Here is a 24,808-nt window from a genome sequence, read left to right as displayed (position 1 = left end):
CATCACCGAGGATATTCAGACCACTTGGGATCAGTCTGCAAATTAGGGGGGATATTTAGCCCACCAGGATTCAGGCCATGTGTAACTAGATATGCTGGCCACTAGATCACCAGGGAGCAGGCTACATATTTACAGATGACTAGGTATTAATTGTACTGGATGCAGACTGTCCCTGATTAATGGGTAATAATAACTACCAGTTTATTTTTGGCCAGAGAGCTGACCCCCAGGTTGTAATAACCCACTCCAGATTTACACTGGTACCACTGACCACCAGGGACCCTGTACTGAATATCTTCCCTACGTCTGATTAGTACTTTATGATGAAGTTATATGATGAAGCCCCTATACTCGGTGGTGAGACAGAACCCTACATATGGGGACAGATCCCCCACCCCATTATTATACCGCAGTAAAGCCAGTCCAGAATATTATATCAATTCTCTGCTGTAAGTTGCATTTTTTAACCCTCAATTCCACATCGTGTTTTTTTTTTTTTTCTTGCAGGTCGATCTTCCTTTTTTCATTACGTCAGTGGTCTCCAATCTGTGGCTTCACAGATATTGCGAAACTACAACTCCCAGCATTGCAAATTATACGTTTTAATTTTAATGTAAAACAGAAAAAAAAACAAAAAAATGACGTTAACGCTTCCTATGGATCACATTGCCTTCTTAAAACAGAAGATAAGAGAAGGGGTTAATCTCTTGATGGTTTCATAGCGGGGGAGTCATAGATTCCTTTTCTGCCCTTTGGTTCCCAGACCCAACAAGGTGCAGCGGTTCCTCCACCATAAAAGTATCTATAGGGGGTGATCACAAGCAAATTACACAGCTTCAGTCCCTGACAACATAAGAACAAGAGGAAAAAAAATACAAAATGTCTTAAAAGCCATTCTGTAATGTAATATAAAACCCAAAAAAGGAGAAATATATACACATATACATACATACATATATATATATATATATATATCTACATGAAAACAATCAGCAAGTAGGTGAAGTATTATGAATGAGTCATTTTTTATTTTCATGATCAGGTAAACAGATATGAGGCCACAATGACGAAAGCTCAGGTAAGTTGAATTTTGGGGTCACAATGATGCATTGGGCATCCATGGGTTAATAATCAGGACGCAGCAATTTTTCATTTTTGCGCTTTTGCTTTTCCTTCTCTTTAATTTTTTTTTTTCCCGTTGTATTTTTTTGTGGTTTTGAATCATGTAATTTCCTGAAAAAAAAAAAAAATCCCAAATGCGGTGAAAAAAAACCCCACAATTTCGACATTCTTTTTTTCTGGAGGGGGAACTGTTCGTTTATTGTGTGATTAAAAAAAAAAAAAATTACCTGGGAACATGATTTTTGTTTTAAATATCTTAATGGTGAAAAAAAAAGTTGAACTTTGTAAAAAATAAAAAAAAAATGCAATTTATTCTGCGTTTACCTTATGGGTTAAATAATTTATTATTTTCATAGATTAGACATATAATGGCAATGCAGGATTTATTTATTTTTTACTATTTAATGGCAATTTGGAAAAGGGAGGGCAATTAAAATTTTTCTTTATTTTTGTAAAAAAATATGTTTTTAATATTTTTATTATTTCTATTTTTCAGTCTTACTAGGGGATTTGTACTATATCCTGTAGTACTTCAGTATTGCAGTGTATAGAAAAAAATTACAGTCTACTATGAAGCCCTGCCTTTCTGTAGGCTTCATGGGAGTACCAAGATGGCAGCCATGGGGGTCTCCAGTACACCCCCTGCTGCCCATATAACCATTCTGGTTGATGGGCACCGGAACAGAAGGACCACAAGGATGGCACCACTTAATTGACTGGTTAAACAGCAGTGATCAGCTTTGGCTCCGGTCGCTGCTGTAGGAGGCAGATGCCAGCTGTATAACACAGCCGGCACGCCCCCGGTATGGAGCAGGATCCACTCCTGAGCCCGCTCCATACACCGGCATGACATGATAGAACATTATGGGACAAGAAGGGGGTAAAAGGTTTTAAGGAGACAGAACCCACAGCCGGGTCACCAACGGGAGCGACATTAAAATCTCAAAAGTACCAATTTGCACATTGCAAGAAATAAAAACCCCAGATCCATCAACAGCAACTTGATGATGGTCTCCATGTAGAAAAACCTCAAACAGAAATATAAAATAAGTTAAAACGGTTAAAAAAAAGTTATTACGAGAAATCATAAAGTCTCCTATGTAATAATTACTGACCACAGTAGAGTCGGAGGTCCACGTTAACACTTAAAATACACTTAAAAAAAAAAGCTGATCCTATAATTTTTGCAGTTGACCCTGCTCAGGAGACCTTCATCAGCTGAAAATCATCACGATGACCTTTTAAAAACTGAAATAAGTTCATTCTTTTTCCCCCCCGAGAAGTGACTTTCGTTCTGACAGCAACGTCATCATCATGACACAAGACCAGTCCAATGTGACCAGACATCCCCACTATAGGAGAAGAACAGTCAGTCACATGGTCCAATGCTCAGCTCCTTCATGTCCACACTGAGAAGATGTTGGAGACCATCACAAACTTCTTACTGAGAAAAGAATGGGTCATTCTATGGACTGGACTGGTCCATATCTCTTGGCCAAGGTGACCATCCAGCTCCTCAGTAGTGTAGAGTCTCCACACCAGGAGACACCTTGAACTTTAATGGTAGAACTTTTAGGCTTCTAGACTTGAACCTCAGGTCAAAACGTGGCCTTGGTATCATCCATGACCAAGCCCTTAACTCCTATATTACTGGACAATCAGCCATGTTCTTTGGGTAATCTCAAACAGCTCCAGCTATGAAGTCTTCTACTGTCACAAAATGGGCGGTAGACACCAAATCAATGATGCATTTGGGGTTTTCCGCATCTTTCCACCTGGAAGTAGGAGGTCCTGTCCAGGTGCAACTTAGTTCCTGAGTACAGTTGGGTTTGTTGACGGCATTTTGAGAGTTTTTCAGCTGTTAGTGTGTCTGAAAGGGAACATAATTGGGGTACATGAAGCTTATTGGTAATCAGAAATTATGCTGATGTTTGGTTTTCTTGAGATTGTGCTGAGAATTTCAGCTATGGTAGAGGCAGAGAGAGCTGCTTCACTGGGTGTCTGGATGCAGAGTGGATCATGTGGCTGATGTAGAAACCTCACTCTGCCGGTCAAAATTTTGTTTTACAACCGCTCCTAAGATTCCTATTAATAAAGTTGAAAATAACTGACCAGAGGTGCTCATGTTTGGTCTGCTTTAGGTCTTGCTGACATTTCCCACCATGATATAGACAGGGAGAGCTGCTTCACTGGGTGTCTGGACACAGTTCTTCATATGGCTGCTCTAGAAACTTTGCACTGCAAAATACTGGTTATGATTTTGTGTCTACAACACCTCATCCCTGACCCGTCCTATGCATGGAGCTACAAATCAATGGCCAGAAGAACTTGATCTCATGTTAGGTTTACTTAAAAATTGTGCTGAGACATGCTGCTGTGGTAGAGGTAAAGAGAATACCTTCACAGAGTGTCTACACACAGTTGTTCACGTGCGCTTACAATGCTGGTCAAGATTTTATCAACATATCCCCTCCTAACTGAACCATGAATAAAGTTGTAATTGATTGGCTCATTTTTGGTTTGCTGAGATTTGCTGATGCGGTAGAGGCTGAAAGAGCTTCTTTATTGAATATCTGGACTGTGGTATCAACTTCAAAGTGCTGGTCAAGATATGTTGTCTACCACCCCTTTTATTTGTCCCAGTCCTAAGTTTCCTATGAATAGAGTTACAGCTGATTAATTCTGGCCATTTTTTTTTCTTTTGCTGAGACTTTCTGCTGTGGTAGGGGCAGTAAGAGCTTCTTCACTGAATATCTGGACTGCTGTAGAAACCTCACAGTGCTGGTCAAGATTTGGTGTCTATCATCCTTTCTAACTTTCATGTAAATTGAATTGGAATCGATTGACCGGAAGTAATGGAGCTCACGTTTGGTTTGCTGAGACTTCCTTCTGTGGTAGACGCAGAAAGTGCTTCATTGAATATTTAGACTGCTGTGGAAACCTCAACAGGTCAAGTTTTGGTGTCCATCATCCCTCCTAACTTCCACATGAAAGGAGGAGAAATTGCCTGGCCAGGAGAAATGGGGCTCAAGTTTTGTTTTCTGAGAATTCCTGCTGTGGTAGAGGCATAAACTGCCTATCTGGACTGCTGTAGAAATCTTACAGTTCAGGTCTAGAATGGACAATTCATAAGTTCCCTATGAAAAACTGGACTGCTGTAGGAACCTCAAAGTGCTGGTCAAGAATTTGTGTCCACAACGCCTCCTAACTGACCTTTGTATGGAGTTGCAATTGACTGGCTGAAAATCATGAGGATCAAGTTTGGTGTGCTGAGAACTCCTGCTGTGGTAGAGGCATAAATTGCCTATCTGGACTTCTGTAGAAATCTCACAGTGCTGGTCTAGATTGGACCATTCCTAAGTTCCCTATGAAAAAAGCTGCAAAAATCACAAACGTAAGCAACTATGAATAAGACGAAGTCAGCGCATTCAGTTCTGGACCCCATCAGCAATATTGTCTTGAAGACAGTTCTCCTCTTGTAGGACACATGATGTCTGAATGATTTCACCTCCAGGCTCCTGCTCTTCAGGCTCTTCTACGAGTGCTTGTCGGTAAACCATGTTTACATCTGTGTTATATGTTGTTGTACATTTGGCAACCTTCCCTTTCCGGCAGACAAAGTATGTTGCGATGGTCGTCATCACCAGGACTATTAATATCAATGAGATAATGGCTATCGTCATTTGTTTCTTTTTGTTCTTCTCGTCTTCTTTTTCTGCTGGTGGTGAAATACCTGTGAGGGAAGAGGAGGAAATATGAACATGGAGTACTGGTTGGAGACTAGGTTATATACCAAGATAAAAAAATAATGTTGGCCAAGTTTTGAGAACCTGAAGAACCACCACCTATCAACCCTCATGAAGACAATACTTTTCCCTCAATCCACCCCGTATCATTGTCCCCTCCGTACCATGACGTGAGTCTTTATTCTGATCCAAGTCTGCCGATGCAGTGGTGGGATGGTGTCTACGGTTGGTCTCTATGGTTTTCTGCGTGGTACCAGGATTTTTATTAGCAGATTCTGAAGACATCTGTGTTCCTCCTTTCCAAGTCTGTGTGGACTGTTCCGGAAAAGGAGCTGCTTTGGGTGTAGATGTTGTTGTTTTTTGGGTGGTTAAGGGCAACTTGTCGTTGGAGTCTTTGGGAATTTCTGGCTGGTTCTTAGATGACTTTAGACAAGGTAGTCTACCTGCAAAGACGAGAACAAGATTATTAGAAGAGACCAAACATTTATCGATCTATGATCAGACAACTGGAATAAAAGTAATAAAGTTCTAGACTGGACAAATAATTATATCCTCTGAGGTGACACAACTTCCTCAGGGACAATTTTTGCCCATCAGTGACGATTTCCTTCTCTACATCCATAGTCTTATTGCTGCAGCAGATGGGGAATCTCACCCTGGTTAATGCAGCTGATGACATTTTCCACCCATGATTCTCCTTTTACTCCACAGAAGATTCCTCCTGGTAGCACAAATCTGAAAATGTGAGAAAAATAGACAAAAAAAAAGTGATGAGAAGACAAAAATAGTACCAAGGATGAGACAGAGACAACAGGTGTCCTCCGCTCACAGACAGAATATATAGGATGGGCCATCACATCCGAGGTTTTCTCCCGGAGGATGGACCTAGAGCCCCTGTATACATAGACATCTCTCTTACTTGGCGATATTTTGTGGACAGGGTATATGTGTGGCATTTTCAACCAGATTTTGATAAAATCGATCATTCATATTGGCATCCTTGAGTAATCTTCTACAGTCCGGACAATATTTCCAATCATTGATTCCTTGTGAGACGCCTGAGAAGAGAAAAGAGACCATCGATCAAGATGATGAAGTCAATCCGAGAGTCCTGCTCTTTACAATCTCCCCCGATACAGATCGACCATAAAGTCCTGATTTTGGACCACAAGCCCTATTTCGATTTTCACTGGTTGGACCATTCAGGTCCGAGAAAGAGCCAAGGTAAGGTAGAAGAAATGTGCACTGGTAGGACTGGGAAATTATCCATCAATAGCTTTTGGGTGGTGGTGACACATTGTCGAAATGTTACAGGACTGACTGCACCAGTGGGACTGGGAAGGTGCGAACTGGTAGCAATGGGAAAGTGAATGATGCCAGGACTGGGCACTAGTAGGACTGTTGACATAAGCTGCCCCCTCTAGGATTGTAGGACCGCGGAGGTGTGGATAAGTAGTAATACAGTCCCCACGTTATCTATGTGACCATGATGTACCTCACCAAGTTTGTACCTTTTGAGATGATGGAAAACGGTGTTCAAAATGTGGACACTTTTCATAAAAAAAAAAATCGCCCCCTTGTGTTAGGGAATGTTTGCCGCTCTCCATCTGTCGCTCTTACGAATAATTTTAAGGTGCGGTGTCGGTGCACACATTCCTCCACATGTTGAAACATTGCAAAGTCCAGATCTCAAGTTCTCACCTTCAGACTGGTTAATGATTAACCCATCGCTCCGCCAGTTAGAAAATTCGTTGGGGATGTATTGTTATCATCTATGAGTCACGGAAATTCCCAATGTGACAGTACTCGGACAACGCGCCTTCACAAACAAAAGCTGACATTTTTAAAGCCACTTTCCACTTTTTAATAATTAGTTGGGGGGGTTCTGTATAATTTGCCCACTCCATCCATATTTTATCCCATCTCCCCTGAATATTCTTAAAGAGGACCAGTCAGAAGGATATTTGACCCCTAACTTGGAGCATTACTTTAGTTATGGTGGTCACCCAGGAAGTCAATGGGTTTCTAAAATGAATGAACCCTACAAAAAGAGGAAGGCGTAAAAAAGAAAAAAACATTCTGATCGTCGATAGACCTTGAAATAGAGATAAGACTCTGACGTAGAACTGCCCTTCAATTTTGAGACCCTCATAGACAAACTGGAAACGTTTATGCCCCCCCTGATTGTTAGAGGTTTCGTAGAGTAGATCTCCATCTCTGGAGGACCTGTCATATCCTGCGGTATCAAGACAGCTTATTCATGTGAATGGACAGAGTGTAATGCTTCATTTCTCCTGTGGTGGCGCTACAGGAAAACTGAAGACTTACTGTTGTTCTTCACAGATCGCAGCTGATCGCTGAACGTCTCGGCATGGAAAACACTTTTCTGATCAACCTATTGTCAATGGATTGTTCTAACCAGTAGGGTTTGTAGATGTTGCAGATGGTTCCAGTTGCGTGCACAGCTGCCTGGTGTCAGTCCAAGAGCAGATGTCTCATGGAACAAGCCGTGACATCTCAGAATGTAAACACAGTGGAAGGTCTCAGATTATTAATGGCCCCATCCTTCAGCTTAACCCCGAGTCTTGTCTGGAAATCCGTACTCGTATCACATTCCGGATCTATGAGCAGATGTCGTCCATCTCTGAAGCTCCCAATGGGCACAAGACTTCTCAGCTGGGATCTTTCATCAGCCGAGTAGAGTAAGGGACCCTTCACCGCTTGTTTTTGGAAAATAGAGAAAGTCCACACGAGAGCGAGTAGAGTCGCTGACTGTGTTGATCGTTATTGGAAATCAGACCCGGCTACCTAATGAGTTGCCATCAGGAAAATTGTTACTCACCTGTCCTGGCTCCAGCGCCGGACCACGCATCTGCCATCACCAATGTCCGGCTACCTTTGTTACCACTTTGACCCAGCATGTTCCACAGATGTTACTTTCCTAGGCCCTTTAAGGTAGTTGGACATCCTCGGTGATATCTAGTTGTTGGACTTCTCTCTTCCTAGTTCCAAACAAACAGAGTTTTGCTCTTCCAAGGTGCTGTCCGCACACTTAGCTCTGCTGTAACAAGATGTCTGTCTCCATACCCAACTCTGCTGTTCCAAGGCGATGTCTACACACTTAGCTCTGTTGTAAAAAGTTGTCCATCTGCATGCCCGGCCCTGCTGTTTCAATGTGCTGTCTGCTCCCTCTTAGCACTGCTGTATGAAGGTGCCTTTCTGCACACCCAGCTCTGCTGTTCCAAGCTGCTATGTACACCTGGTTGTACTGTAAACCATTCCTTGCTTGCATCACTTTTTCTGCTGTTAAAAGGTACCAGATCACATACTTGGCTCTGCTGTTCCAATGTGCTGTCTGCATATTCAGCTCTGCAGACTTAAGGTGTTTGTGTGCATACAAGGCTCTGCTGTTCCATGGTGCTATCCACAGACTCAGTTCTCCTGTATGAAGGCGCCATCAGAGAGGCCTGAATACTGTCTATAGAATAAGCTCCACAGTGTCATCAGAGAACCCTGAATACTCTTCCAAGCTGCTGTTTGTACACTCGATTCTGCTGTAAAAGTGCCTGTCTGCATTACATTCTTTACTGCTGCAAAGTAGCAGACCACATACTCGGCTCAACTGTATCAAGGTGCCATCCTGCATTTTCAATTCTACTGTTCCACACTGCTACATATGGAGACCTGCTAAGACTGTGCCCCCATAGTGCCGGCAGGGACGCGACAGAGCCCCCCATAGTGCCGGCAGGGACGCGACAGACGCCCCCATAGAGCCGGCAGGGACGCGACAGGAGCCCCCATAGAGCCGGCAGGGACGCGACAGACGCCCCCATAGAGCCGGCAGGGACGCGACAGACGCCCCCATAGAGCCGGCAGGGACGCGAAAGACGCCCCCATAGAGCCGGCAGGGACGCGACAGGAGCCCCCATAGAGCCGGCAGGGACGCGACAGGAGCCCCCATAGAGCCGGCAGGGACGCGACAGGAGCCCCCATAGAGCCGGCAGGGACGCGACAGGAGCCCCCATAGAGCCGGCAGGGACGCGACAGGAGCCCCCATAGAGCCGGCAGGGACGCGACAGGAGCCCCCATAGAGCCGGCAGGGACGCGACAGGAGCCCCCATAGAGCCGGCAGGGACGCGACAGGAGCCCCCATAGAGCCGGCAGGGACGCGACAGGAGCCCCCATAGAGCCGGCAGGGACGCGACAGGAGCCCCCATAGAGCCGGCAGGGACGCGACAGGAGCCCCCATAGAGCCGGCAGGGACGCGACAGGAGCCCCCATAGAGCCGGCAGGGACGCGACAGGAGCCCCCATAGTGCTGGCAGGGATGCGACAAAGCCCCCATAGTGCCTCAGACCCTTACAGGACACTGTCATGAGACATGGGCACCACTTGCTGTTTTGCCTCCTGGATTGTTTCATCAGGATTCAGTACAGTCGACGATTTGGGAAAATCCAAAACTCCGGATATAAATCCCCGGCGGAGATGATTAACCCCTCACCGGACTGCAGCGGTGACATCCTCGCCAGACATCTGCTCATTACGCATCCAGTCTCCGCTCACACTCACACTATTGTTACTGCAGGGACAGTGTTATTTTTCCCCTATGACAACACTTCCTGTCCTGACCTCTCACAATGGCTGATATTGAGGCAGTAATTCTGTGAGCTCTGATGGGGACGCTGAGTATGGCTGTAATCCTAATATACCCTCAGGGGTAACTGTGGGGCAGCACAGGGCGAATGCTTTCCATTTCCGGAGCAGCAGGTAGAGCGGGTTATCCCCGGCCACTAGGGGGCACATTCCTCGCATTGTGATGTTACGGCACATTGTAACAGAAAGTTCCCAGACATGAAACGTCTCTGCACCTTACAGATCTTATCTGCTGGATCCTTCATCTCTGAGCCGTGCCCACCGCCATCACAGAGTTTACCAGCAACACACGCCCCATAGGTTTCTCAGCTTCTGACACCTCCCAAGATGTAGCAGTCACAAATGCCCCTCACATTGGGGGCGCTGTTGTGTTACCGTCTAAGGGAATTTTTGTCAGAACAAAAAAGGTGAGAAGTGGTACTGCAGGTGAGGAAAGAAAGCTAATAACCTACTCTATGATCTATAGGGGGCGCTGCAGAAATAACAGCCGCACTATCTGGAGTCACAGCTCTAGAACATACAGAGATACAGAATATATTATTCACACACAGCATTCAGTATCAGCCCCCCGGCAACGTGCCCTCCATAGAGCAAGCAGATCTGTTGTGGTCTCAGGTCACACAGGGGCCGACCGCTGATTACCAGAAATCACCCCAAATGTCAGGAATTACAGGGAAAATACACCAGAGCCATCAAAACTGAGAATGAACGCTGTGACCCAAATCCACCAATCTCAGCTCACCTCCTCCCCCTCCTGTACAATGACTGATCACACAGGATCCAGCATTCACAATAGGTGATGTCACAGCTCACCTCCTCCTCCTGTACAATGACTGATAACACCTCTATATACAGTAGATAACACAGGATCCACCATTCACAATAGGTGATGTCACAGCTCACCTCCTCCTCCTCCTCCTGTAAAATGACTGATAACACCTCTATATACAGTAGATAACACAGGATCCACCATTCACAATAGGTGATGTCACAGCTCACCTCCTCCTCCTCCTGTAAAATGACTGATAACACCTCTATATACAGTAGATAACACAGGATCCACCATTCACAATAGGTGATGTCACAGCTCACCTCCTCCTCCTCCTCCTGTAAAATGACTGATAACACCTCTATATACAGTAGATAACACAGGATCCACCATTCACAATAGGTGATGTCACAGCTCACCTCCTCCTCCTCCTGTAAAATGACTGATAACACCTCTATATACAGTAGATAACACAGGATCCACCATTCACAATAGGTGATGTCACAGCTCACCTCCTCCTCCTCCTGTACAATGACTGATAACACCCCGCACGTTCTATACTCCGTTATCGGGGTGTGGGCTGTTATGTGGCAAAACTGGTCCTGTGTGAAACTAGGAATAAGCAGAAAAAAATTGGCACAACCAATCAGAAGAGCCCGAGCCCTCAGCATCATCAGTTGTCGGGACAAAGTACAGCAGACAGGTTACCAGTGCCAGCTCCTCAGCTCTGCAGAGATTTTGTAGAAATCCTTATTTAAAGGGGACATGCATCTCAAATTGTGGTGAAGGATATGAGAGCTGGAGAATAGCGGCCTGTACTGATCACACAGATGTGCCCGCTGCAGGTCCACAGGAGAATACTGACCAGTCATATACACAGCATGGAAAGAGCAGCACAGAGTATTTCAGGAGAGGAGTGGGCTAACCCTGTGGCGGGCAGTGATCTCTCCATACATGGGGCAATGTAGTGAGGACACGGCTGCTGTAGGGGCGATGACTAGTGCAGAGCAGATGGTGGGTGCTCAGCGGCACAGAGTGTTTCAGCCGCGCAGTGAGCTGCCCACCCTTGTAATGCAGGTAATGAGAAAGGGCAGCTCTTAATGTGATGAGGGCCATGACTGGAGGAGGGGAAGGAGAATTCTCAGCAGCACAGAGTGTTTCAGGAGCAGCATTATATGACCCTGTTCCTGTCCCCCCATGTGACCGTGTAAGTGAGGACAGAGAAGAGCCGACTATAGTGGAGCAGCAGCACAGAGTATTTCAGAGGCAGAAGAAAGACTCATCCTCACCACCATACAGAGCCCGCAAGTCGCCCCCACACAGAGCCCGCACGTCGCCCCCACATCACCCCCATACAGAGCCCACACACGTCACCCCCATACAGAGCCCACACGTCGCCCCCACACATCACCCCCATACAGAGCCCGCACGTCGCCCCCACACATCACCCCCATACAGAGCCCGCACACATCACCCCCATACAGAGCCCACACACGTCACCCCCATACAGAGCCCACACGTCGCCCCCACACATCACCCCCATACAGAGCCCGCACGTCGCCCCCACACATCACCCCCATACAGAGCCCACACGTCGCCCCCACACATCACCCCCATACAGAGCCCGCACGTCGCCCCCACACATCACCCCCATACAGCGCCCACACGTCACACCCACACAGAGCCAGCACGTCACCCCCACACATCACCCCCATACAGAGCCCGCACGTCACCCCCATACAGAGCCCACACATCACCCCCACACATCACCCCCATACAGCGCCCACACATCACCCCCACACATCACCCCCATACAGCGCCCACACATCACCCTCATACAGAGCCCCCATACATCACCCCCATACAGAGCCCGCACGTCGCCCCCACACATCACCCCCATACAGAGCCCGCACACATCACCCTCATACAGAGCCCCCATACATCACCCCCATACAGAGCCCGCACGTCGCCCCCACACATCACCCCCATACATCATCCCCATACAGAGCCCGCACGTCACCCCCATACAGAGCCCACACATCACCCCCACACATCACCCCCATACAGCGCCCACACATCACCCCCATACAGAACCCCCATACAGAGCCCGCACACGTCACCCCCATACAGAGCCCGCACACGTCACCCCCACACATCACCCCCATACAGCGCCCACACATCACCCCCATACAGAGCCCGCACATCACCCCCACACATCACCCTCATACAGAGCCCACACACATCACCCCCATACAGCGCCCACACATCACCCCCATACAGAGCCCGCACGTCACCCCCACACATCATCCTCATACAGAGCCCACACACATCACCCCCATACAGAGCCCGCACACATCACCCCCATACAGAGCCCGCACACATCACCCCCACACATCACCCTCATACAGAGCCCGCACGTCGCCCCCACACATCACCCTCATACAGAGCCCACACACACATCACCCTCATACAGAGCCCCCATACATCACCCTCATACAGAGCCCGCACGTCGCCCACACATCACCCCCATACAGAGCCCGCACGTCACCCCCACACATCACCCCCACAGAGCCCGCACGTCACCCCCACACAGAGCCCGCACGTCACCCCCACACATCACCCCCATACAGAGCCCACACATCACCCCCATACATCACCCCCATACAGCGCCCACACATCACCCCCATACAGAGCCCACACATCACCCCCATACAGAGCCCACACATCACCCCCATACAGAGCCCGCACATCACCCCCATACAGAGCCCGCACATCACCCCCATACAGAGCCCACACATCACCCCCATATATACTAACACAATAATACTATATTATAGCTATAGATGATAACTGCCAATAGAACAGCACCATGTAGCAGAGCTGGGGGTGGGTCTCATGTAGCAGAGCTGGGGGTGGGTCTCATGTAGCAGAGCTGGGGGTGGGTCTCATGTAGCAGAGCTGGGGGTGGGTCTCATGTAGCAGAGCTGGGGGTGGGTCTCATGTAGCAGAGCTGGGGGTGGGTCACATGTAGCAGAGCTGGGGGTGGGTCACATGTAGCAGAGCTGTGTGTGGGTCTCATGTAGCAGAGCTGTGTGTGGGTCTCATGTAGCAGAGCTGTGTGTGGGTCTCATGTAGCAGAGCTGTGTGTGGGTCTCATGTAGCAGAGCTGTGTGTGGGTCTCATGTAGCAGAGCTGTGTGTGGGTCTCATGTAGCAGAGCTGTGTGGGTCACATGTAGCAGAGCTGTGTGGGTCACATGTAGCAGAGCTGATGTTTCCCAGTAGTCACTAGCCCTTCTCCATAGATCTTGGTGTCAGTATATACGGTGTATACAGCCTGGGATCTGTACGGGGGGGAGGCACATACCTGGCTGTGGGATCAACTGCAAAATCAGGAAGAGGACTGAGAATCCCCCCGGATCCCTCATGTCGGGACGTGTCCGGTGCGGCGGAGGTGACCTGTAGATGGCGGCTGTGGGGAGTGCGGAGCGCAGACGTCTCCCGGGTCCTGGCACCGTCCGCAGTGTCTGCCTGTCCTCCTCTCTCCTCCTCTCCTCTCCTCTCCTCTCTCCTCTCTCCTCTCCTCCTCCAGGTTTCACTTTCCTTTCGCTCCGGATTTTCCCTGTGGTGAATGCGGTTCCGGTGATTTCTTGTGCTGGGTCTCAGCTCTGTCACCTTCCTCTCTATTATCGCTGCCCCCGGTCTCCATACACAGCTGGGAAGTTTGTGGATAATTAAACTCCCTGAGATTTTATGTTTTTTACAGCTGAGGGTTTGTTACACTATCTTCTGTCTGGGCGGAGACGTTTTACCTGCACTGACTCATTGTAACAAACCTTCAGCGTTGGATCTGACCCCCAGCAATGACCTGGAGATGGGGGCTACTGTACTGTGAATAATAGACAGGACACACTGGCACCGGCCTCCAGCTGTAGGAGGTGTAGGGCTGTGTTCACACTTTGCGTTTTTGCTGCATTCACACATCTTTGCAACTTTTTGTTTTTGCTGTTTTTGTGCACTTTTGCTTTGCAGATTTTGCTTTTTTTGTTGCTTTTTTCTCTTTCTTTGTACAGTTTTTCTTTTATTTCTGCTGCTTTTTTTGTGCGCATTTGATTTTTTTTTGCTAACTTCATACTTTTTTTTTTTCTTTTATTGTTGCTTTTTTTTGTTGTTGCATTTTTGCTTTTCTTGGTGCAGATTGCATATGTCGCCTGTCTACATGTTTAATAAAGTTATTTTTATTCACCGCAGGGCTGCGTCTTTTTCCAGCAGTTTTGCGCGTCCTCGTTGCTTTTTATGGTAAAAAAAAAAGCGGCAAAAACTCTGAAACAATTGACGCAGCAGAGTCAATAAAAAGCAGGAATTTTCCAATTCAGTCGGGGAAAAAAAAACTCAATCGTGTGAGATCGGAGAAGTCTCAAGAGATTTTGCGGCTACTGTATAAAGCAGCTTTTCATTTGCATAAAAAAAAGCAGCAAAAACGTAACGTGTGAACAAAGCCTTAGATGACTCTGCTGTTCACTGAGACCTTCCTCTCCGTGTGATTGAAGCCCCAGCGATGCCTCATCTGCAGTTATTGTGACGTCTCCACCGGCCGGCGCCTCGTCATCCACTATCCTCGACTTACCGGAGACGTCCTGCTCCATCCTGAGGCTGAAAACCAAATAGCCATCATCTTCCTCACCATAATTGTATCCAGTCTAATAACTTTATACCATTTACCTGCACTGATACATTGTAACAAACCCCCAGCTGTGTGGGCAGGACTGAGAAAGTCTCCACTTACACAACGCAGAAAAGATCCCAGTAACCAATCTGTGGGCGTCCTCCGTCCTGTACTGGTGTCACTGGTCAGTGCTATAGGGGAGTATACACCGTATACCGTGTGAGCCACAATCACAAGGAGGAGAAGAAAAGAACGAGAAGAAACAAGAAACAGTTAAGACTTTGTTGATTTGCTGCCAAAAGTCTGATCACGAAGAAGAAAAGAGCCCCACATTCCCTCCCCCACCGCTGCCACCTCCACCTGTCGCTGCCACCTCCCCCACCGCTGCCACCTTCACCCCGCCGCTGCCGCTGCCACATCTACCCGCTGCTGCCACCTTCACCTGTCTCTGCCACCCCCCACCTGCCTCTGCCACCTCCCCCGCCGCTGCCACCTTCACCTGCCTCTGCCACCTCCCCCGCCGCTGCCACCTTCACCTGTCTCTTCTACCTCCACCTGTCACTGCCACCTTCACCACCACTGCCACCTTCACCCCGTTGCTGCCTCCCCCGCTGCTGCCACCTTCACCTGTCTCTGCCACCTCCCCCGCCGCTGTCACCTTCACCTGTCGCTGCCACCTCCACCTGCCGCTGCCCCCTCCATCTGTCGCTGCCGCCTCCACCTGCAGCCCCGTGTTACCTAATAACATGAGCAGCGCCCCAGTAACAAATGTTTTGGAGAAAGGTGAGTGCTGAGGCCGTTCCATAGATGGGGGGTGTTACATTGCTAACAACCCCCCATAACTGCCAGGACTGGAGATCGCCCCGATCACAGCGGTGTAACCCCTTAGATGCTGCTCTGAATAGCGACCATAGCATTAGAGGATTGCAGATCACTGGGACCCTTGTAGCACAGGTCAGGGCGGTAGCCTCGGGCTAGGCACTTGTCTTCTGTCATGCCCCAACGCGCTACATGAAAGAGTGGGTCCTGATGGGGTGTTGGTGCTGTGTGGGCCTTACGCCCATGCAGGCCGCCTCTAGCCAATGGTGCTGGCCGGCCAGGACCACAAATTCCACAGATTAATGATGGAGACTTCCGATCAAACATGGGGACTTTACTGAGGTTGATCAGGGTTATGTACAAGGCACAGCGGATGCACAGTCTTTCCTTCACAGTAAGTAGCCTTCTCATTCGCACTGTATCCTTCCTCTCCAGGCTCCTCCAGGGCTTTGCAGCTTATCTGTTTCATCTCTACGTCGCCACCACCCTGCTTCTAGGTCTTCCATGGGCGTAACGCTACTCAGACAACACAGGGTGAAGGTAAATAAATGTGGCAATACTTTATTGAACCACAAAGAGGCCAATAAACACACAGAACATTCCCAGCAAATACCCAAGATGCTACAATAATAATAATAATCGTATTATTTATATAGCGCCAACCTATTCCGCAGCGCTTTACATACATTATCATCACTGTCCCCATTGGGGCTCACAATCTAGATTCCCTATCAGTATGTCTTTGGAGTGTGGGAGGAAACCGGAGAACCAAGGCCAGGAGACCTGAGAGTCCCACCCCGGCTTCTCCAAGAGTTTCCATGGGGCCAGATAACCGATGGGTCCCAATCTGGCTTCAACGAATGTCTCCATGGGTTCCAGGCGACCGGTGGTTCCCTCCAGGCAACCCCAAACAACATATCCATGGGGCCATGTGACTTCCTCGTCCCACCCTGGTCTCCCCAAAATGTATCCATGTCTCTCTGATGGTCAATGGAGCAGATCCATATCTTTCCAGTCAGGGCCGATACCCTTAGGCCAGAATCATGTAGAATCCAAATCTGTGTCTCTTTGGCTAAAGCCATACTTCCAAGCTGATATTCTCAGAGAGTCTCGGTGTCCTCTTCCTTCTCATTGATTCTCCTTGCAGCACTACAGACATCCCTGTTTATATTTACATCTGTGTAAGGTCATCAGTCGCAGGTAAGAGGTAAAGGTGAATGGCTCACCAGGTCTCATTGTTTGAGCTAATCAATTTACATAGTTGGTATCACAGGGGCTATTGTAAATAAACATCTAGCTGACTTTTAGTACAATTTGTCATTAGCATAGTAAACATGATTGTTTCCAAATGAATAGAATTCAACATTGAGGGTTATACAAATACTGGTCTGTGTTAATCAACTAAAGAAGAACACAGGTTAAAAAGTCAACATAAAAATAAAGGTATACTGCTCTTGCCATCAGAAATTATGTCTGGCATAATTAAGATTTTATTCTGTATTGTCACACTCTCCAAACTACATCTCACTCTATCCAGGAAGCACAGTCCTGTCCCAATTATTAAGCCCTCCCCCTCTGGGCTAGTCCCAACACTTCTGACCCTGCTGTCTATTGCTGGCCAGAACTTCTTTACACTACACACTATGCATATTATACTAACAATATTTATCACACTCCTACATTACACAGGCAAACACCACAATGCAATACAATTCACATGACACAATATATACAAAGACACATGACATAATACACATGACGCGATTGTTGTCTTCAGGGTCAGGAACGCAACAGCACAGTCTACCATCCTTATACCCTCACCAGTCCCAAAATCGTGGCTCAGAAATGTCTTGTCTGGAGTTGTGGCAACTTGCCATTTCTTATCTGTGGGATCGGCTGGAGATGTTGCTGCTCTCAGATATTTCTGGACGTTCAGTTTCCTGTTTTTCTGACCAATTTGATTTGAAAAAAAAAAAACAAAAAACAAATTTGCAATTTTTTTTTTCACCTCACCCCTCCTAAAATAATCTGGTCTGAAAAAAAAAATTGTAAAAAATAAAGCTGGACACAAAATATTTTTACTTTTTAAAAGTAGCAAAATATTAATAAATATATATACAGGTGCATCTCATAAAATTAGAATATCATCAAAAAGTTAATTTATTTCAGTTCTTCAATACAAAAAGTGAAGCTCATATATTATATATAGTCATTACACACAGAGTGATCTATTATATAGAGTCATTACACACAGAGTGATCTATTATATAGAGTCATTACACACAGAGTGATCTATTTCACTTGTTTATTTCTGTTAATGTTGATGATTATGGCTTACAGCCAATGAAAACACAAAAGTCATTATCTCAGTAAATTACAATAACTAACAAAAAACACCTGCAAAGGCTTCCGAAGTTTTTAGAAAGGTCCCTTAGTCTGTTTCAGTAGGCTCCACATTCATGGGGAAGACTGCTGACTTGACAGATGTCCAGAAGGCAGTCATTGACACACTCCACAAGGAGGGTAAGCCACAAAAGGTCATTGCTAAAGAAGCTGGCTGTTCACAGAGTGCTGTATCCAAGCATATTAATGGAAAGATGAGTGGAAGGAAAAAGTGTGGTAGAAAAAGGTGCACAAGCAACCGGGATAACCGCAGCCTTGAAAGGATTGTGAAGAAAAGGCCAATCAAAAATTTGGGGGAGATTCACAAGGAGTGAACTGCTGCTGGAGTCACTGCTTCAAGAGTCACCACACACAGACGTGTCCAGGACATGGGCTACAAGTGTCACATTCCTTGTATCAAGCCACTCATGACCAATAGACAACGCCAGACGCGTCTTACCTGGGCCAAGGAGAAAAAGACCTGGACTGTTCTCAGGGGTCCAAGGTGTTGTTTTCAGATGAAAGTAAATTTTGCATTTCATTTGGAAATCCAGGTCCCAGAGTCTGGAGGAAGAGTGGAGAGGCCACAATCCAAGCTGCTGGAGGTCTAGTGTGAAGTGTCCACAATCAGCGATGGTTTGGGGAGCCATGTCATCTGCTGGTGGAGGTCCACTGTGTTTTATCAAGACCAAAGTCAGCGCAGCCGTCTACCAGGACATTAGAGCACTTCATGCTTCCCTCTGCTGACAAGCTTTTTGGAGATGGAAATGTCATTCTCCAGCAGGACTTGGCCCCTGTCCACACTGCCAAAAGTACCAATACCTGGTTTACACACAACAGTATCACTGTGCTTGATTGGCAGCAAACTCGCCTGACCTTAACCCCATAGAGAATCTATTATAGAGAATCTATGGGGTATTGTCAAGAGGAAGATGAGACACCAGACCCAACAATGCAGACGAGCTGAAGGCTGCTATCAAAGCCACCTGGGCTTCCATAACACCTCAGCAGGGCCACAGGCTGATCGCCTCCATGTCACATTGCCGCATTGATGCAGTAATTGATGCAAAAGGAGCCCGACCAAGTATTGAGGCATTTACTGAACCTACGTTTCAGTAGGACAATATTTTGGATTTTAAAATCATTTTTCAAGCTGTTGTTATAAAGTATTCTAATTTACTGAGATAATGACTTGTGTTTTCATTGGCTGTAAGCCATAATCATCAACATTAACAGAAATAAACGCCTGAAATAGATCACTCTGTGTGTAATGACTCTATATAACATACGAGTTTCACTTTTTGTAATGAAGAACTGAAATAAATTAACTTTTTGATGATATATATATATATATATATATATATATAATTATTTGGTGGTGTCACATTTGGTAACGACCCCCACAATAATTTTTTTTTTCTAATATAAATGTTGTAAAAACAACTCACCAAATAAAAATGTCCTGGATATAACTATTACAGTGTTGCTCACAAGTATAATGTAACCATCGTCAGTGATTTCCCCTAATTGTCTTCACTTTCTTAAGAAATGATGACACCTATAAAGCCTGAGGAATTATGGACATATGTAAAGCCAATAAACAAGATGCAGAAGACACCTGACTCGCCCCCTGGGCCGTGGGGCACTCGGATCCGGGCAATAGGGGAACGATGGGAGTAGTAGTGGCAACCCGGTTCCGTGGCTCAGGGTGGTCAGGCCAGTGGTAGTCTGCTATGTGCTGATGATTATGTCCGACTACGCCACCCGTGGATTGCGGTTATTAGGAACCGCCGCTGCATGCAGACCGCTGGGGCTGATGAGGTATGCAGCTAGGGTAGTGTGACTCCCCACGGGAAGAGTGCAGCCCCAGGGCAGTATAATGGATGGTGGGAGTGATGGTAGTGAGAGTCCCAGTGCTGATAGTGCTGGAGGAGCAAGGAGCACACAGACAACAGGTTGCAGTCCAGGGTCTTTACTAAAACAGGTAAACTGACCCATAAACAGTCCCGGCTAGGAGGGGACCTGGATGTCTGAGAGCAATTGGGAGATTGGCCCTGGTCAGGGTGAGGGTGTAGGCCTACCGTGCTTTCTGCGCTCCTTCTGACTATCTCCTCCTTATAGGATAACAGCCCACGCTTCCGAGCTCTCCGTGTATTCTCGCCTGTATGACCTGCGACGTGGGTTCCTTTCTGCTCCCAGCCTTGTACGGCTTTGCTGGTCCCTTCTGTTGTGGCAGGGCCTCCAGGCTTCTTAGGCCAAGGAATATACAGTCCCCTGCGGACTGGTTATCTGCTGGAGGATGTAGAATCCTCCCAGCCTCAGACACCAAAGTCTGGTAAAGTCAGTCTCTTATCTGCCAAGACAGGCTTGCTTCGCCTCTTGTCTCTGGCTTGTGGCTCTCCTCCTGCCACACTTCCTCTTAGGTGCAATACAACTTTCTGTCCCTGCTCTGCTCCGGGACACGTCTCAATGCTGAGACAGGTCATCAAGTTCTCCCTAACCCGACCCCCAGCACCAGCTTTTATAGGGGCAGCCTGCTCCCCCTACTGGCCTGAGACAGGAGGTACTGCATGCTAATGTTCCCCTGACTAGAGAACCTCCCCCTTGCTCTCAGACACAGCTTTATTACATTTTGTGGCATCCAGGCCAGGGTGACACATTCCCCCCTAGTAAAATTTAGTACTCCGGGACTAAACAATAAACAAAGACAATATGAAAACATTAATAGACAAACGACGCACAGATTGAGTTCTTAAGGTCACAGTGTGGCCTGTGACCGGGTGTCCATATCACCAATACAACGGGGAGCCTTAACCAGGTGGGGGTCTGTCCTACCCCAAGTCTTTTACAGTCTTAGTTCATTCCTGGGTTAGGCTCCGAACGCAGTCCATACAAGGTCCTGGTTATAAAAAGTCCATAAACTGTGAGTCCTTACGGTAACTGCAAGAAACTGAAACACAGAATTACCAAACAAGCAAGTAACTTGGCAAACAATTCAACATTTGGCAACAGGGTTATTTACAATTTTAGCGCGCTCTATATTTTCCAGCGAGCGGGTATCTGCCCCTTTGTGCTCCTGGTTGATCTACGTAGCCCACTGTCTGGCGGTGGACCAACCTGGCTTTCCCCACTAGCGTTAGGGGTACAGCTACCAGCTGGGTGTACAGGTAGGGCAGGCAGCTGTCTGCGGGTCCTTTGGCCTACCGCAGGCATAGCAGGCTCACTGTCAGCAGAGGGTTGACTCTCCTGGGCTGCTGGTACAGGCTCTTCTGCCTCTGGAACCGCTTGCTCTTCTTCACCTTCCGGCTCTGGTGTTGGTTGTTCCTGTGCCGGTTGCAGGAAATGCAGGACGGGAACCACTATGGCATCATTTATGCGAGTCCAGGACTGAGGGTACTCTCCGAGAACGGTGCTGATCATTTCTTCCTTGTCCTCTGCGGGTTCAAGGTCACTCTGATCCTCTTCTGCACTACGGAGTTGCTCGGGGCATCTTTTGAGGTGGTCTCTGGAGACGGTGCTAGTGGTTTCTCCTCCATCCTTGGTGATAACGCACACCTTCGGGTTGTCGTGATCAGACTGCAGTACGGTGTAGGGTTCCCTTTCCCACTGGTCGTCCAACTTATGTAGCCTTCTCTTTCGCTTCAGGACCTGCTCACCAGGTTCTAGGGGACCAGCGGGGGCGTGTTGGTTGAAGAGCTTTTCTTGCCTCTCTCTCACCTGGGCCAGGCTCTTTTCCACACTTTCCTGTACCTTCTTGTACTGCAGTTGCCTTTCCGTATCCCAGTCCGCATCCGGGGAGGTGTCCTCAGGTGTTAGGACTCCCATCTCCAGGTCTACGGGCAGCTTACCTGGTCTGGCTCGCATCAGGTAAGCCGGGGTGCAGTTTGTAGCATTCACCGGGATATGGTTGTATAAGTCTATCAGGTCCGGCAGTTTTTCTGGCCACAGGCTGCGTTCCTCCAGGGGCAACGTCTTCAGGAGATCAATGACTATGTTGTTCATTTTCTCACACATCCCGTTGGTTTGTGGGTGGTAAGGCGTTGTCCTAATCTTCTTACAGCCATAGAGGTTGCAGAACTCTTGGAAGATTTCAGCCTCGAACGCTGGACCCTGGTCTGTCAGGACCTGTTCCGGATACCCGTGTGGACGGCAGAAGTATTGCTAGAAGGCTCTGGCCGCTGTTTGGGCTGTCAAGTCCTTTACCGGGACCACCACTAGAAAACGGGAATAGTGGTCCACGAGTGTCAGGGCGTAGATGTACCCTGACCGGCTTGGAGCCAACTTGACGTGGTCTAGAGCTACCAGCTCAAGAGGCTGCGTGGTGACGATGGGCCTCAAGGGTGTCTTCTGGCTGGCACGGTCCTTCCTCCTTAGGTGACAAGGGCCACAGTCTCTGCACCATTTTTCTACAGCTCCTCTCATGCCGACCCAAAAGAACCGTCCTCTTAGCAGGAACTCCAGTTTCTTCCAACCGAAGTGCCCCGCTCTGTCATGGTAAACCCCCAGGACCATAGCTGCATCCCGCCTTGGGACCACGACTTGCCAGGTCAGCTCGAGCGTCCGGTGGTTGACAATCCTTCTGCACAACTTGCCTTCGTAGAGGAACAGCTTGCTCTTCTCTTTCCATAGCTGCTTGGCTTCCTCTGGGGCATCTGGATCTAAGTGGGCGTCTTCCCGGGTCAGCAGATCTTTGACCAGGCGGATTGCAGGGTCCCTATCTTGGGTCTCGGCCCAGCTGTGGTGAGGTAGGGGATTGATCATCACGGTTGTTAGATCCTCCTCCTTCACGCGGTGGGAGTATTGAGCGGCTCCATACCGGTGAAACGCGGGGAGTTCTACCTCCTCCAGCTCTTCTGGGTCTTCGTCACCTTCAGGTAAGTGAGGCATTCTCGATAGGGCATCAGCGTTGGCATTGGTTTTGCCTGCCCGGTACTTGATCACGAAGTCATAGTTGGAGAGACGGGCCATCCACCGCTGTTCCAGGGCACCCAGTCTTGCATTGTCCAGGTGTGTCAACGGGTTGTTGTCTGTGTACACGGTGAACTTTGCGGAGGCCAGGTAATGCTTGAAGCGTTCCGTCACGGCCCACACCACCGCCAAGAATTCTAGCTTGAAGGAGCTGTAATTCTCTGGGTTCCTCTCGGTGGGCCTCAGCTTCCGGCTGGCGTACGCGATCACCCTTTCTCTGCCCTGTTGGTTTTGGGACAGTACGGCTCCCAGTCCCACATTACTGGCGTCCGTGTGGAGAATAAAAGGCTGGCCATAATTAGGGTAGGCCAGGATCTCATCCCCCGTGAGGGCCATCTTCAACTGGCGGAAGGACTCCTCTTCCGGTTTATCCCACTTGAAGGGTGGCTTTTGACTCCTGGACTTAGACTGTCCAATCAGGAGGTCCTGCATAGGAACTGCCATCTTAGTGAACCCGGGGATGAACCTTCAGTAGTAGCCTACCAACCCGAGAAACTGTCTCACCTCCTTGATGTTCGAGGGGCTTGGCCAGCTCTTGACTGCCGTGACCTTGTCAGGGTCGGGGGCTACTCCTTCCGCACTTACCATGTGCCCTAGGTACTGGACCTTTGGTTTCAGCAGGTGACACTTCGATGGTTTCACCTTCAGGCCATAGCCTGCCAGGGCTTCGAACACCTCAGCCAGGTGTTTGAGATGGTCCTCGTAGGTCTTCGAATAGACGACCACGTCGTCCAGGTAAAGGAGGACCGTCTCGAAGTTTCGGTGCCCTAGACAGCATTCCATCAGCCGCTGGAAGGTCCCTGGTGCGTTGCAGAGCCCAAAAGGCATACAGTTGAACTCACTCAGTCCCATCGGGGTGGTGAAGGCGCTCTTCTCCTTGTCAGCCTCTGCCACAGGAACCTGCCAGTACCCGCTAGTAAGGTCCAAAGTAGAAAAGAAGTTAGCTGATTTTAGTGCGGCTAAAGACTCCTCTATTCTAGGCAGCGGATATGCGTCTTTGTGGGTGATACGGTTGATTTGTCTATAGTCCACGCACATTCTCATGGTGCCGTCCTTCTTTTTCACCAGAACCAAGGGGGCTGCCCAGGGGCTACAGCTATCTCTAATGACCCCAGCTTCCTTCATTTCTCTTAGCATGCCCTTTGCGTTCTGATAATGTGCAGGGGGTACAGGTCGGTGTCTTTCTTTTATCGGTGGGTAGCTCCCTGTGGGGATGTGGTGTTCTATCCCTTTTACTCTGCCGAAGTCTAGCGGGTGCTTACTAAAGACTCTCTCGTACTCCTGTACCACCCGGTAGACTCCTTGTTTTTGGTGCAGGGGAGTGGAGTCAGAACCCACGTGGAGTTTCTGGCACCAGTCCTCCTTTTGTTTCTGGGAGCCATTACCCTCCGCCTGTGGAGATGGAGGCAAAGGTTCCACGGCCCTGATAGCTTTGTGTTCAACAGCAAACAGTTTGGCAAGTGTAGCGTACCTGGGTAAGTGTACCTCCCTCTCCCCAATGTTGAGAATGCGAACGGGCACCCTCCCATGACGGACATCAACCAACCCCCGGGCTGTCAAAATGGTGGGCCTGCTGTCTGAGTACACGGGTTCTACCATGGCTTGGTAGTCTCTACCTCTCAACCCGATTGCAGTCCGACACCAGATCATCATTTCACTTTTGGGAGGCATGGAAATGGGGAATGG

General features: G+C 48.2%; 2 protein-coding genes across 4 annotated transcripts in view; one reads left to right on the top strand and one right to left on the bottom strand.

The window, feature by feature from the left end:
• Positions 1 to 586: 586 nt before the first annotated feature.
• On the bottom strand, positions 587 to 14,426 carry LOC141167059 (uncharacterized). 3 transcript variants are annotated; one of them, XM_073654387.1, is made up of 5 exons: positions 13,655 to 14,426; positions 5,788 to 5,926; positions 5,524 to 5,603; positions 5,033 to 5,311; positions 587 to 4,855 (listed from the first exon to the last, which is right to left on the bottom strand). In XM_073654387.1, exons 1-5 carry the CDS (start codon positions 13,713 to 13,715, stop codon positions 4,551 to 4,553), a joined length of 864 nt encoding a protein of 287 aa, XP_073510488.1. In that variant the 5' UTR covers positions 13,716 to 14,426; the 3' UTR covers positions 587 to 4,550. The 3 variants fall into 3 exon arrangements, with proteins under 3 accessions (XP_073510488.1, XP_073510490.1, XP_073510489.1); XM_073654389.1 differs by lacking the exon at positions 13,655 to 14,426 and adding an exon at positions 10,802 to 10,902; XM_073654388.1 differs by lacking the exon at positions 13,655 to 14,426 and adding an exon at positions 6,380 to 6,514.
• The window catches only part of LOC141167382 (uncharacterized), a 23,926-nt gene continuing 12,831 nt past the window's right edge, over positions 13,714 to 24,808 (top strand). Inside the window, exons 1-4 of the mRNA XM_073654791.1 lie at positions 13,714 to 13,741; positions 14,539 to 14,687; positions 14,838 to 15,137; positions 15,256 to 15,736. Coding sequence (XP_073510892.1) covers positions 13,714 to 13,741; positions 14,539 to 14,687; positions 14,838 to 15,137; positions 15,256 to 15,736 — 958 coding nt within the window. The remainder of the gene's footprint in view (positions 13,742 to 14,538; positions 14,688 to 14,837; positions 15,138 to 15,255; positions 15,737 to 24,808) is intronic.

This window comes from Phyllobates terribilis, unplaced genomic scaffold, assembly GCF_046119375.1.
Source record: "Phyllobates terribilis strain yellow unplaced genomic scaffold, ASM4611937v1 Scaffold_11__3_contigs__length_659146591, whole genome shotgun sequence".
NCBI classification, from domain to species: Eukaryota; Metazoa; Chordata; class Amphibia; order Anura; family Dendrobatidae; genus Phyllobates; species Phyllobates terribilis.
This window is presented reverse-complemented; position numbering and strand designations above follow the sequence as displayed.

Coding starts and splice junctions, on each gene's coding strand:
- LOC141167059 (XM_073654387.1), bottom strand. CDS start 13,715: ATGAGGGATCCGGGGGGATTCTCAGTCCTCTTCCTGATTTTGCAGTTG. Junction 5,927..13,654: donor GCAGTTGATCCCACAGCCAG/GTATGTGCCTCC, acceptor TTCTCTTCTCAG/GCGTCTCACAAGGAATCAAT. Junction 5,604..5,787: donor TGTCCACAAAATATCGCCAA/GTAAGAGAGATG, acceptor TCACATTTTCAG/ATTTGTGCTACCAGGAGGAA.